Raw genomic sequence first — 11094 nt, 5'->3', positions numbered from 1 at the left:
CGCCCCCCCCCCCCCCTTCTCCAATCGGCAATCGAAGGCTCGCCTCTCCATATGACCACCCAACCACACTCGTCTGAGATACGCTCCAGTGTTTTGTCGTTGCATCGGTCGGATGACTGCTCACTGCCAAAGCTTGCAGTCGTTCACTGCTTCGACAGTAACAACTCAAACTCCTTACAGCTGAAACTAATACTGATTAAATTTCTCGTTACTTAACAGCTATGATGCATACCAAATTATAGCCACCATTAACGTGTGAAAACCATCCCACAGTTGGTTCCCCAGTTCCCCCCGTTAGTTCTTCGGTTTCGATTTGATCCGTTTATCTGGTAACCACATGTTGTATCAGAGTGATGGTCATATCTTCAGTGTATTTTTGCAGTCTTCCAGGTCAGTCTGCTTTAAAGATTAAAATACTAAACAAAAATCATAAGGTGAGTAATAGTTTTGTATTACCCTAAGCCGTAGATTACACTTCTGGGCAGCATCTCCTCTCTGGCAAAATATCCCTATCGTATCGGGTTTCCTGTAGCCATCCTAGTTCCACGATACTGAATGTTCGAATGTTGGTAATGTTTTTAGCGAATGACATTTTCCTCTTCAGGTTTTTACTTTATATCTTTCAAACACAGTTTATACAGTAGTTTTCTTAGTGGAATCTTTCCATATAGTTAATGCTGTACTAAAACAGTTCCGTTAATCAAGCAAATAATTTGTGCTCAAAACTGTCCTGGTGTAAGCAGAGGCGAGTCACATTTGTGTATGCTACAATAAGACAGTTCTCAAAAAATTTGTAATACTTTTTTATTTCAGAGGATGTCGAAACGGTTTAATGCGATGATAACGTCAGTTAACCAGGCAAGAATTTGACGATGGACCGAAGAGAAGACGAGAGTGCTACGTGCAAACATAAATGTTAATTTTAGTGTATTTTATATATAAATATTTCGGTGAATGTATCTTAACTTTTTATGTACTGTTTACTTTCCTAAATTTAGGAATTTTAATGTTTTCGGTACTGATGTGTAAGTAAATGTACCCCACTTCCGAAATTGACATTTAAGACAGGTTGTAAGAAATAAATGCTGCGTTGCCTACATGAAACTCCTTGTTTTTCATCTCCCGGCTGTAAGCATCTAACACCAAACCCAATTTGTATAATGTTCTTAGATATTGTGGATGCACGATTTTCTTGATATTGCGGATTCTCCTGAATTAGCTAACATTAGTTCACTTCAGCCGTTACACTAACACCCACGCAATGTAGAGGGAGAGACAGGGTAATCTCGTGGGGACTTAGGAGGTTGATAAAAATAAATTCCAGCAACAAAGCACAGTACTTACGCATGTAGCAGTAGGAAGTGACCGTCTGAAAATATCCCACTGCTACATTGATAAGTAATTGAGGAAACAAAGAATCTGAATAAGTGGACAGAACATAGTGAAAGCTGTCACTTGACTTGTAACATTTAAATAAGTCTGTCGCTGCAACAGTGCTAGATTTCAAAGATAAAGTAAAACGTTCTCCATGAAATGGTTACCTGAGAATTTCATAGGCGCTTCGACCAACCCCATTGTGACGCTATAAATACGTCAATTTCACAAAGATAGCGCCTGCAGTAAAATTCAGAAACCGCTAAGCAGTCACGAACGTCGCCCCTTCCCCCTGCGGGTCCGGGGTACGAATAGGCCTGAGGTATTCCTGCCTGTCGTAAGAGGCGACTAAACGGAGTTTCAACCGTTTTGGCCTTCTATGTGATGGTCCCCCTTGGGGTTTGACCTCCATTTTTCAAAATTCTACAGAAGTACGAGCCTTTTGGGGAAGGACGCCTTACGTGGTGTACCACTGGTCCTAAGTGCCCTAAGACCTTGGCACTCAGCATTGCACTGGCGTTGTAACCATACCCACTATTCCTCAAATTGGGCCTAAACGCCTGATGGGTTGTACAAGTTATGCCCATAGTGCGTCCCCATCTGCACCTACGATCGTGATGGACTTTCCATGGCACCAGAAATCCAGCACGGTAGCCAGCCCGTTGTGGGGCGGGGGGGTCGTCATGTACCCCCTGTTGTAGCCCCCTGACAACACAGGGATCGTACTGCCGATTCCTGAGCTGCACCCTCCCCACGTCGGCCAAGGAGTAGATGCCCGTCTCCTTGGGGCATCAGGACTCCCGGCAATGGTCATCCTGCCAGGTGGCCCTTGCTGAGGCTGGGTGGTGCCCGTGGGGAGAGCCCCTGGTCGGACTGGGTGGTATCGGGGCGGATGTTTCGCAGATGAAACGTCAACATGTATCAGGTCGCTCTGCGGCCGAGTCTTTCAAAAGGAAAGGTACTGTTTCTAGTTCTGGTTCTCCTGCCCTTTCCCCCTTGGCCACTCCATTGGAGGAGGGACAGGCCCGCCGGCTTGGGGCGATGTACTTCCCCCGCTATTTGGTCTGTTCTCGAACCGATAGGGGGACGTTCGCCACCTCCAAGCCCATGTTCTTTGTTCAGCACATTGAGGACGTCTTCGGGGAAATCGAGGCTCTCAGCAAGATGCGTTCGGGGTCTGTTCTTATCAAGACCACCTCCGCCACACAGTCGGCGGCGCTCCAGGCGTGCGACCGCCTAGGGGACATCCCAGTTTCCATTGTCCCACATCTGGCACTAAATAGGACGCAGGGGGTTATATTTCATCGTGACCTCCTGCTACAATCTGATGAGGAGCTCAGGGCCAACCTGGAGCGCCGAGGCGTGCATTTCGTCCGGCGAGTCCAGCGCGGCCCCAAAGACCGTCGCATCGACACCGGGGCCGTTATCCTCGCCTTCGTGGGGGACGTTCTCCCGGAGAAGGTAAAGGTGATGTGCTACCAGTGTGACGTGCGACCTTACGTCCCGCCTCCTATGCGCTGTTTTAGGTGTTTGCGCTTTGGGCACATGTCGTCACGATGTGAGGCTGAGCCCCTTTGTGGCGATTGTGGACGTCCTCTTCGTGAGGAACATACCTGCACCCCACCACCTCGGTGCGTTAATTGTCCTGGCGTCCACTCGCCTAGATCCTCAGACTGCCCTGCATATCAGAAGGAGAAGAAGATACAAGAAATCAAAACTTTGGATCGGCTCTCTTATTCTGAGGCCCGGAAGAAGTACGACTGCCTCCAGCCCGTGCCATTGACCACTTCGTTTGCCTCAGTTGTGTCCACTCCTTCCGCGGTATCCTCACCCCTATCCTGTCGCCCCTCCGCCTCCTCCGCCCATCAGGGGGCTCTGCCTCTGCCTCCCAAATCCCTCCCTTCCAAATCCTATTCTCTCGTGGCCCCCACCCCTCTGTCCCAGGGGCCACCCTTCTTCCTCCTCCTCCTCCTCCTCCTCCTCCTCCTCCTCCTCCTCCTCCTCCTCCCCCCCCCACGCCACCTGAGAAGCGATCCTCTTCTCAGGCGTCCATCGGGGAAACGTTCGGGACCGCAGCTTCAGAGGTCTCGCATTCCAAAACGGACCCCGCGCGTGAGGACCTTCTTCGGGTCCATCCCACCATCCCTGTGCCTCCTCGGCCTTCCAAGAAGGCCTCCAAGAAGTAGTCTCTACGCCCTCTCCACCCCGGCGCGTTTCGTCTGATGCTCCATCCGTGAGTCGCTGCTCCCGGCCGTCCTCAGTTTCGCCGGGACGCTCTGCTGCCAGGCGCTCGGCCGGCCTTTCGTCGGCAACTGATGCGGCCGCTCCTACACAACCAGGGACAGCGGCCGCGGCTGGCGATGAGTCGATGGAACCGGATCCGCCTCCCGTCGGTTGTAGCGTTGTTCCCTCGCAACCTGGCCCTCCGCGGCCGTCAAGGTGACCAGCTCTTCCCCCGTCTCGTTCAGCCAACCTTTTGACTAGCGATGGCGTTGTTTCATTGGAACATAAGAGGTATTCGATCTAATCGGGAGGAATTACAACTGCTCCTCCGCCTGCACTGTCCGCTCGTCCTTGGTCTCCAGGAAACCAAGTTGCGCCCGACTGACCGTATTGCCTTTACCCACTATACCTCAGAGCGGTATGACCTCACCCCTGTGCACGGTATCCCAGCTCATGGTGGGGTCATGTTGCTCGTTCGGGACGATGTTTATTACCATCCCATCCCATTGACCACCCCACTCCAAGCAATAGCTGTCCGCATTACTCTTTCTGCTTTTACTTTTCAGTTTGTACCATCTACACTCCGTCATCTGCTGTTAGTCGGGCTGACGTCATGCACCTGATCGTTCAGCTTCCCCCGCCGTTCTTATTGTTTGGCGACTTCAATGCCCATCATCCCCTTTGGGGCTCTGCTGCATCCTGTCCAAGAGGCTCACTCTTGGCGGATGTCTTCAACCATCTCAATCTTGTCTGCCTCAATACCGGCGCCCCGACTTTCCTCTCGGACTCTACTCATACCTACTCCCACTTGGACCTCTCGATCTGTTCTACCACTCTTGCCCATCGGTTCGAGTGGTATGTCCTTTCTGACACCTATTCGAGCGACCACTTACCCTGTGTCGTTCGTCTCCTGCACCACACCCCATCCCCACGTCCTTCGAGCTGGAACGTACTGAAAGCTGACTGGGGACTTTATTCCTCCCTGGCGACTTTTCCGGACCACGATTTTCCCAGTTGTGACACTCAGGTCGAATACCTCACAGCTGATATCATCAATGCTGCCGAACGTTCCATTCCTCGTTCTACTTCTTCACGTCGCGTTTCCGTCCCCTGGTGGAACGAGGCTTATAGGGACGCTATCCGTGCTCGACGACGTGCTTTCCGCACCTTTCGCCTCCATCCTACGTTGGCGAATTGTATTGAATACAAACGACTCCGAGCGCAATGCCGTAGAGTCATCAAAGAGAGCAAAAAAGGTTGTTGGGCCTCTTTCACCAGCTTCTTTAACAGTTTTACTCCCTCTCCCGTCGTATGGGGTAGCCTGCGCCGGCTGTTGGGCATTAAGGCCCACTCCTCAGTACCTGGCCTGACCTCAGGTAATGAGGTCCTTGTTGATCCTGTGGCTGTCTCCAACGCCTTTGGCCGCTTTTTCGCGGAGGTTTCAAGCTCCGCCCATTACCATCCTGCCTTCCTTCCCAGGAAAGAGGCAGAAGAGGCTCGGCGACCTTCCTTCCACTCGCTGAATCTGGCACTTATAATGCCCCCTTTACTATGCGGGCGCTTGCACTGTCCCGGTCCTCTGCTCCGGGGCCAGATGCCATTCACGTTCAGATGCTGACACACCTTTCTCCGGCGGGCAAAAGCTTCCTTCTTCGTACCTACAATCGCGTCTGGACCGAAGGTTAAGTCCCCATGCGTTAGCGTGACGCTGTTGTTCCTATACCCAAACCTGGGAAGGATAGACACCTTCCTTCTAGTTACCGCCCCATTTCTCTTACAAGCTGTGTCTGTAAGGTGATGGAGCGCATGGTTAATGCTCGGTTAGTCTGGATTCTTGAATCTCGACGACTACTTACTAATGTCCAATGCGGCTTTCGTCGTCGCCGCCGCTCCGCTGTTGACCACCTTGTGACCTTGTCGACATTCATCATGAACAACTTTTTGCGAAGGCGCCAAACGGTAGCCGTGTTCTTCGACTTGGAGAAGGCTTATGATAACTGTTGGAGAGGAGGTATCCTCCACACTATGCACAGGTGGGGTCTACGGGGTCGCCTGCCCCTTTTTATTGATTCCTTTTTAACGGATCGAAAGTTTAGGGTACGTGTGGGTTCCGTATTGTTCGAAGTCTTCCTCCAGGAGAACGGAGTGCCTCAGGGCTCCGTCTTGAGTGTAGCCCTTTTTGCCATCGCGATCAATCCAATTATGGATTGCATTCCACCTAATGTCTCAGGCTCTCTCTTTGTCGATGACTTCGCGATCTACTGCAGTGCCCAGAGAACATGCCTCCTGGAGCGCTGCCTTCAGCGTTGTCTAGACAGCCTCTACTCATGGAGCGTGGCAAATGGCTTCCGGTTCTCTGAAGAGAAGACGGTTTGTATCAACTTTTGGCGGTATAAAGCGTTCCTTCCGCCATCCTTACATCTCGGTCCCGCTGTTCTCCCATTTGTGGAAACAACTAAGTTTCTAGGGCTCACACTGGACAGGAAACTTTGTTGGTCTCCGCACGTCTCTTATTTGGCTGCCTGTTGTACACGTTCCCTTAATGTCCTCAGTTCTTAGTGGTTCATCTTGGGGAGCGGATCGCACTGTCGGGTCCATAGTCCGATCGAAGCTGGATTATGGGAGCTTCGTCTACTCGTCCGCTCGGCCATCCCTCTTACGCCGGCTCAACTCCATCCACCATCGGGGGTTACGTCTTGCGACCGGAGCCTTCTACACTACTCCTGTCGAGAGTCTTTATGCTGAAGCTGCCGAGTTACCATTGACCTACCGGCGCGACGTACTGCTGTGTCGGTATGCCTGCCGGCTGTTGTCTATGCCCAACCACCCCTCTTACCAGTCCTTCTTCGCCGATTCTCTCGACCGTCAGTACGGGTTGTATGTGTCTGTCCTGCTGCCCCCCGGAGTCCGCTTCCGTCGCCTGCTTCGACAATTGGATTTTGCCCTCCCTACCACCTTCAGAGAGGGTGAGAGCCCGACACCACCTTGGCTCCAGGCTCCGGTTCATATTTATCTCGACCTCAGCTCACTCCCGAAGGAGGGTACTCCGGCTGCAGTGTATTGCTCACGGTTTGTCGAACTTCGTGCTCGACTTGCCGGTCACACCTTTATTTACACCGATGGCTCCAACACTGACGACTGTGTCGGCTGTGCCTTTGTCGTCGGGGCCACCACCTTTAAATACCGGCTCCTCGACCAATGTTCCAGCTTTACGGCCGAGCTTTTTGCTCTCCATCAGGCCGTTCAGTATGCCTGCCGCCACCGCCATTCATCGTATGTACTCTGCTGTGACTCACTCAGTGCTCTTCAGAGCCTTGGAGCTCCCTATCCGGTCCATCCCTTGGTTCAACGGATACAGCAGTCCCTCCATTCTTTCGCTGATAATGGTGGTTCTGTCAGCTTTCTGTGGGTTCACGGACATGTAGGAGTGCCTGGGAATGAGGCTGCGGATGCTGCAGCCAAGGCTGCAGTCCTCTTGCCTCGGCCAGCCTCCCATTGTGTCCCGTCATCTGACGTTCGTGGGGATGTAAGTAAGAGGCTTGCGTCGTTGTGGTGGGATGCTTGGTCATCGCTCCAAGGAAACAAGCTCTGGGCAGTAAAACCGCTCCCAACTGCTTGGACAACATCCTCCTGACCATCTCGGCGCGAGGAGGTCCTTCTGACCAGGTTGCGCATTGGGCATTGCCGGTTTAGCCACCGCTACCTGCTCTCCGGTGACCCAGCCCCGCAGTGCCCTTGTGGTCAGGCATTAACAGTGCGCCATGTTTTATTGTCGTGTCCCCGTTTCAGTCAATTTCGTGTTATCCTGTCCCTGACATCTACTTTAACGGATGTTTTAGCTGATGACGCTCGAGCAGCTGCTCGTATTCTGCGTTTTATAACTTTAACTGGCTTGTCCAAAGACTTTTAACCTTTTTACTTATTTTATCTGCATCTTTGTCAGGTCCTTCTGATATCCCCCCCATCCCCTTGAGTTTTAGCAGATTCCATGTACTCTAACACCAGTGACTGGGCGCTATTGACCTCAGCAGTTGAGCGCCCTTAAACCCTACCAAAAAAAAGCCTTACGTGGTGTATCATGGTCCTCAGTGCACTAAGACCTTGGCACTCAGCATTGTAACGGCCCCCCTGCGGGTTCGGGGATTAGAATAGGCCCGAGGTATTCCTGCCTGTCGGAAGAGGCGACTAAGAGTCCCTCCCTCTCAAGGGGGTAGTTAGCGCCTGCGTCCGGAGATGGACGGTTCCACGACCTCTATTTGCAGTCATTTTGCTTTTTCACTTCTCGTTTCTTCCTTCCTTTGGTTAGTTCCTTTCTTTGCTCTTCTCCACCTCACTGTCTCCCTTACTCTTTCCCTTGCCTTCTTTCCCTTGCCCCTCTTTCCCTTGCCCCCTCTTTCCCTTGCCCCCTCTTTCCCCCTTGCCCCCTCTTTCCCCCTTGCCCCCTCTTTCCCCCTTGCCCCCTCTTTCCCCCTTGCCCCCTCTTTCCCCCTTGCCCCCTCTTTCCCCCTTGCCCCCTCTTTCCCCCTTGCCCCCTCTTTCCCCCTTGCCCCCTCTTTCCCCCTTGCCCCCTCTTTCCCCCTTGCCCCCTCTTTCCCCCTTGCCCCCTCTTTCCCCCTTGCCCCCTCTTTCCCCCTTGCCCCCTCTTTCCCCCTTGCCCCCTCTTTCCCCCTTGCCCCCTCTTTCCCCCTTGCCCCCTCTTTCCCCCTTGCCCCCTCTTTCCCCCCTTGCCCCCTCTTTCCCCCCTTGCCCCCTCTTTCCCCCCTTGCCCCCTCTTTCCCCCCTTGCCCCCTCTTTCCCCCCTTGCCCCCTCTTTCCCCCCTTGCCCCCTCTTTCCCCCCTTGCCCCCTCTTTCCCCCCTTGCCCCCTCTTTCCCCCCTTGCCCCCTCTTTCCCCCCTTGCCCCCTCTTTCCCCCCTTGCCCCCTCTTTCCCCCCTTGCCCCCTCTTTCCCCCCTTGCCCCCTCTTTCCCCCCTTGCCCCCTCTTTCCCCCCTTGCCCCCTCTTTCCCCCCTTGCCCCCTCTTTCCCCCCTTGCCCCCTCTTTCCCCCCTTGCCCCCTCTTTCCCCCCTTGCCCCCTCTTTCCCCCCTTGCCCCCTCTTTCCCCCCTTGCCCCCTCTTTCCCCCCTTGCCCCCTCTTTCCCCCCTTGCCCCCTCTTTCCCCCCTTGCCCCCTCTTTCCCCCCTTGCCCCCTCTTTCCCCCCTTGCCCCCTCTTTCCCCCCTTGCCCCCTCTTTCCCCCCTTGCCCCCTCTTTCCCCCCTTGCCCCCTCTTTCCCCCCTTGCCCCCTCTTTCCCCCCTTGCCCCCTCTTTCCCCCCTTGCCCCCTCTTTCCCCCCTTGCCCCCTCTTTCCCCCCTTGCCCCCTCTTTCCCCCCTTGCCCCCTCTTTCCCCCCTTGCCCCCTCTTTCCCCCCTTGCCCCCTCTTTCCCCCCTTGCCCCCTCTTTCCCCCCTTGCCCCCTCTTTCCCCCCTTGCCCCCTCTTTCCCCCCTTGCCCCCTCTTTCCCCCCTTGCCCCCTCTTTCCCCCCTTGCCCCCTCTTTCCCCCCTTGCCCCCTCTTTCCCCCCTTGCCCCCTCTTTCCCCCCTTGCCCCCTCTTTCCCCCCTTGCCCCCTCTTTCCCCCCTTGCCCCCTCTTTCCCCCCTTGCCCCCTCTTTCCCCCCTTGCCCCCTCTTTCCCCCCTTGCCCCCTCTTTCCCCCCTTGCCCCCTCTTTCCCCCCTTGCCCCCTCTTTCCCCCCTTGCCCCCTCTTTCCCCCCTTGCCCCCTCTTTCCCCCCTTGCCCCCTCTTTCCCCCCTTGCCCCCTCTTTCCCCCCTTGCCCCCTCTTTCCCCCCTTGCCCCCTCTTTCCCCCCTTGCCCCCTCTTTCCCCCCTTGCCCCCTCTTTCCCCCCTTGCCCCCTCTTTCCCACCTTGCCCCCTCTTTCCCACCTTGCCCCCTCTTTCCCACCTTGCCCCCTCTTTCCCACCTTGCCCCCTCTTTCCCACCTTGCCCCCTCTTTCCCACCTTGCCCCCTCTTTCCCACCTTGCCCCCTCTTTCCCACCTTGCCCCCTCTTTCCCACCTTGCCCCCTCTTTCCCACCTTGCCCCCTCTTTCCCACCTTGCCCCCTCTTTCCCACCTTGCCCCCTCTTTCCCACCTTGCCCCCTCTTTCCCACCTTGCCCCCTCTTTCCCACCTTGCCCCCTCTTTCCCACCTTGCCCCCTCTTTCCCACCTTGCCCCCTCTTTCCCACCTTGCCCCCTCTTTCCCACCTTGCCCCCTCTTTCCCACCTTGCCCCCTCTTTCCCACCTTGCCCCCTCTTTCCCACCTTGCCCCCTCTTTCCCACCTTGCCCCCTCTTTCCCACCTTGCCCCCTCTTTCCCACCTTGCCCCCTCTTTCCCACCTTGCCCCCTCTTTCCCACCTTGCCCCCTCTTTCCCCCCTTGCCCCCTCTTTCCCCCCTTGCCCCCTCTTTCCCCCCTTGCCCCCTCTTTCCCCCCTTGCCCCCTCTTTCCCCCCTTGCCCCCTCTTTCCCCCCTTGCCCCCTCTTTCCCCCCTTGCCCCCTCTTTCCCCCCTTGCCCCCTCTTTCCCCCCTTGCCCCCTCTTTCCCCCCTTGCCCCCTCTTTCCCCCCTTGCCCCCTCTTTCCCCCCTTGCCCCCTCTTTCCCCCCTTGCCCCCTCTTTCCCCCCTTGCCCCCTCTTTCCCCCCTTGCCCCCTCTTTCCCCCCTTGCCCCCTCTTTCCCCCCTTGCCCCCTCTTTCCCCCCTTGCCCCCTCTTTCCCCCCTTGCCCCCTCTTTCCCCCCTTGCCCCCTCTTTCCCCCCTTGCCCCCTCTTTCCCCCCTTGCCCCCTCTTTCCCCCCTTGCCCCCTCTTTCCCCCCTTGCCCCCTCTTTCCCCCCTTGCCCCCTCTTTCCCCCCTTGCCCCCTCTTTCCCCCCTTGCCCCCTCTTTCCCCCCTTGCCCCCTCTTTCCCCCCTTGCCCCCTCTTTCCCCCCTTGCCCCCTCTTTCCCCCCTTGCCCCCTCTTTCCCCCCTTGCCCCCTCTTTCCCCCCTTGCCCCCTCTTTCCCCCCTTGCCCCCTCTTTCCCCCCTTGCCCCCTCTTTCCCCCCTTGCCCCCTCTTTCCCCCCTTGCCCCCTCTTTCCCCCCTTGCCCCCTCTTTCCCCCCTTGCCCCCTCTTTCCCCCCTTGCCCCCTCTTTCCCCCCTTGCCCCCTCTTTCCCCCCTTGCCCCCTCTTTCCCCCCTTGCCCCCTCTTTCCCCCCTTGCCCCCTCTTTCCCCCCTTGCCCCCTCTTTCCCCCCTTGCCCCCTCTTTCCCCCCTTGCCCCCTCTTTCCCCCCTTGCCCCCTCTTTCCCCCCTTGCCCCCTCTTTCCCCCCTTGCCCCCTCTTTCCCCCCTTGCCCCCTCTTTCCCCCCTTGCCCCCTCTTTCCCCCCTTGCCCCCTCTTTCCCCCCTTGCCCCCTCTTTCCCCCCTTGCCCCCTCTTTCCCCCCTTGCCCCCTCTTTCCCCCCTTGCCCCCTCTTTCCCCC

The 11094-nt window shown here is 56.3% G+C and overlaps 1 protein-coding gene across 1 annotated transcript; it reads right to left on the bottom strand.

The window, feature by feature from the left end:
• Positions 1-719: 719 nt before the first annotated feature.
• LOC126471085 (uncharacterized) lies at positions 720-11091 on the bottom strand (the record flags this gene model as incomplete). The annotated part of the gene is made up of 3 exons (XM_050099160.1): positions 720-765; positions 9518-10363; positions 11024-11091. Coding segments are annotated over 3 exons (960 nt in total), but the record flags the coding sequence as incomplete, so codon positions are not given.
• Positions 11092-11094: the final 3 nt, after the last annotated feature.

This window comes from Schistocerca serialis, chromosome 3 (genome assembly GCF_023864345.2).
Source record: "Schistocerca serialis cubense isolate TAMUIC-IGC-003099 chromosome 3, iqSchSeri2.2, whole genome shotgun sequence".
In the NCBI taxonomy this organism is placed as follows: Eukaryota; Metazoa; Arthropoda; class Insecta; order Orthoptera; family Acrididae; genus Schistocerca; species Schistocerca serialis.
Note: the sequence above shows the minus strand (reverse complement) of the source record. Positions and strands in the feature narration are given on the sequence as shown.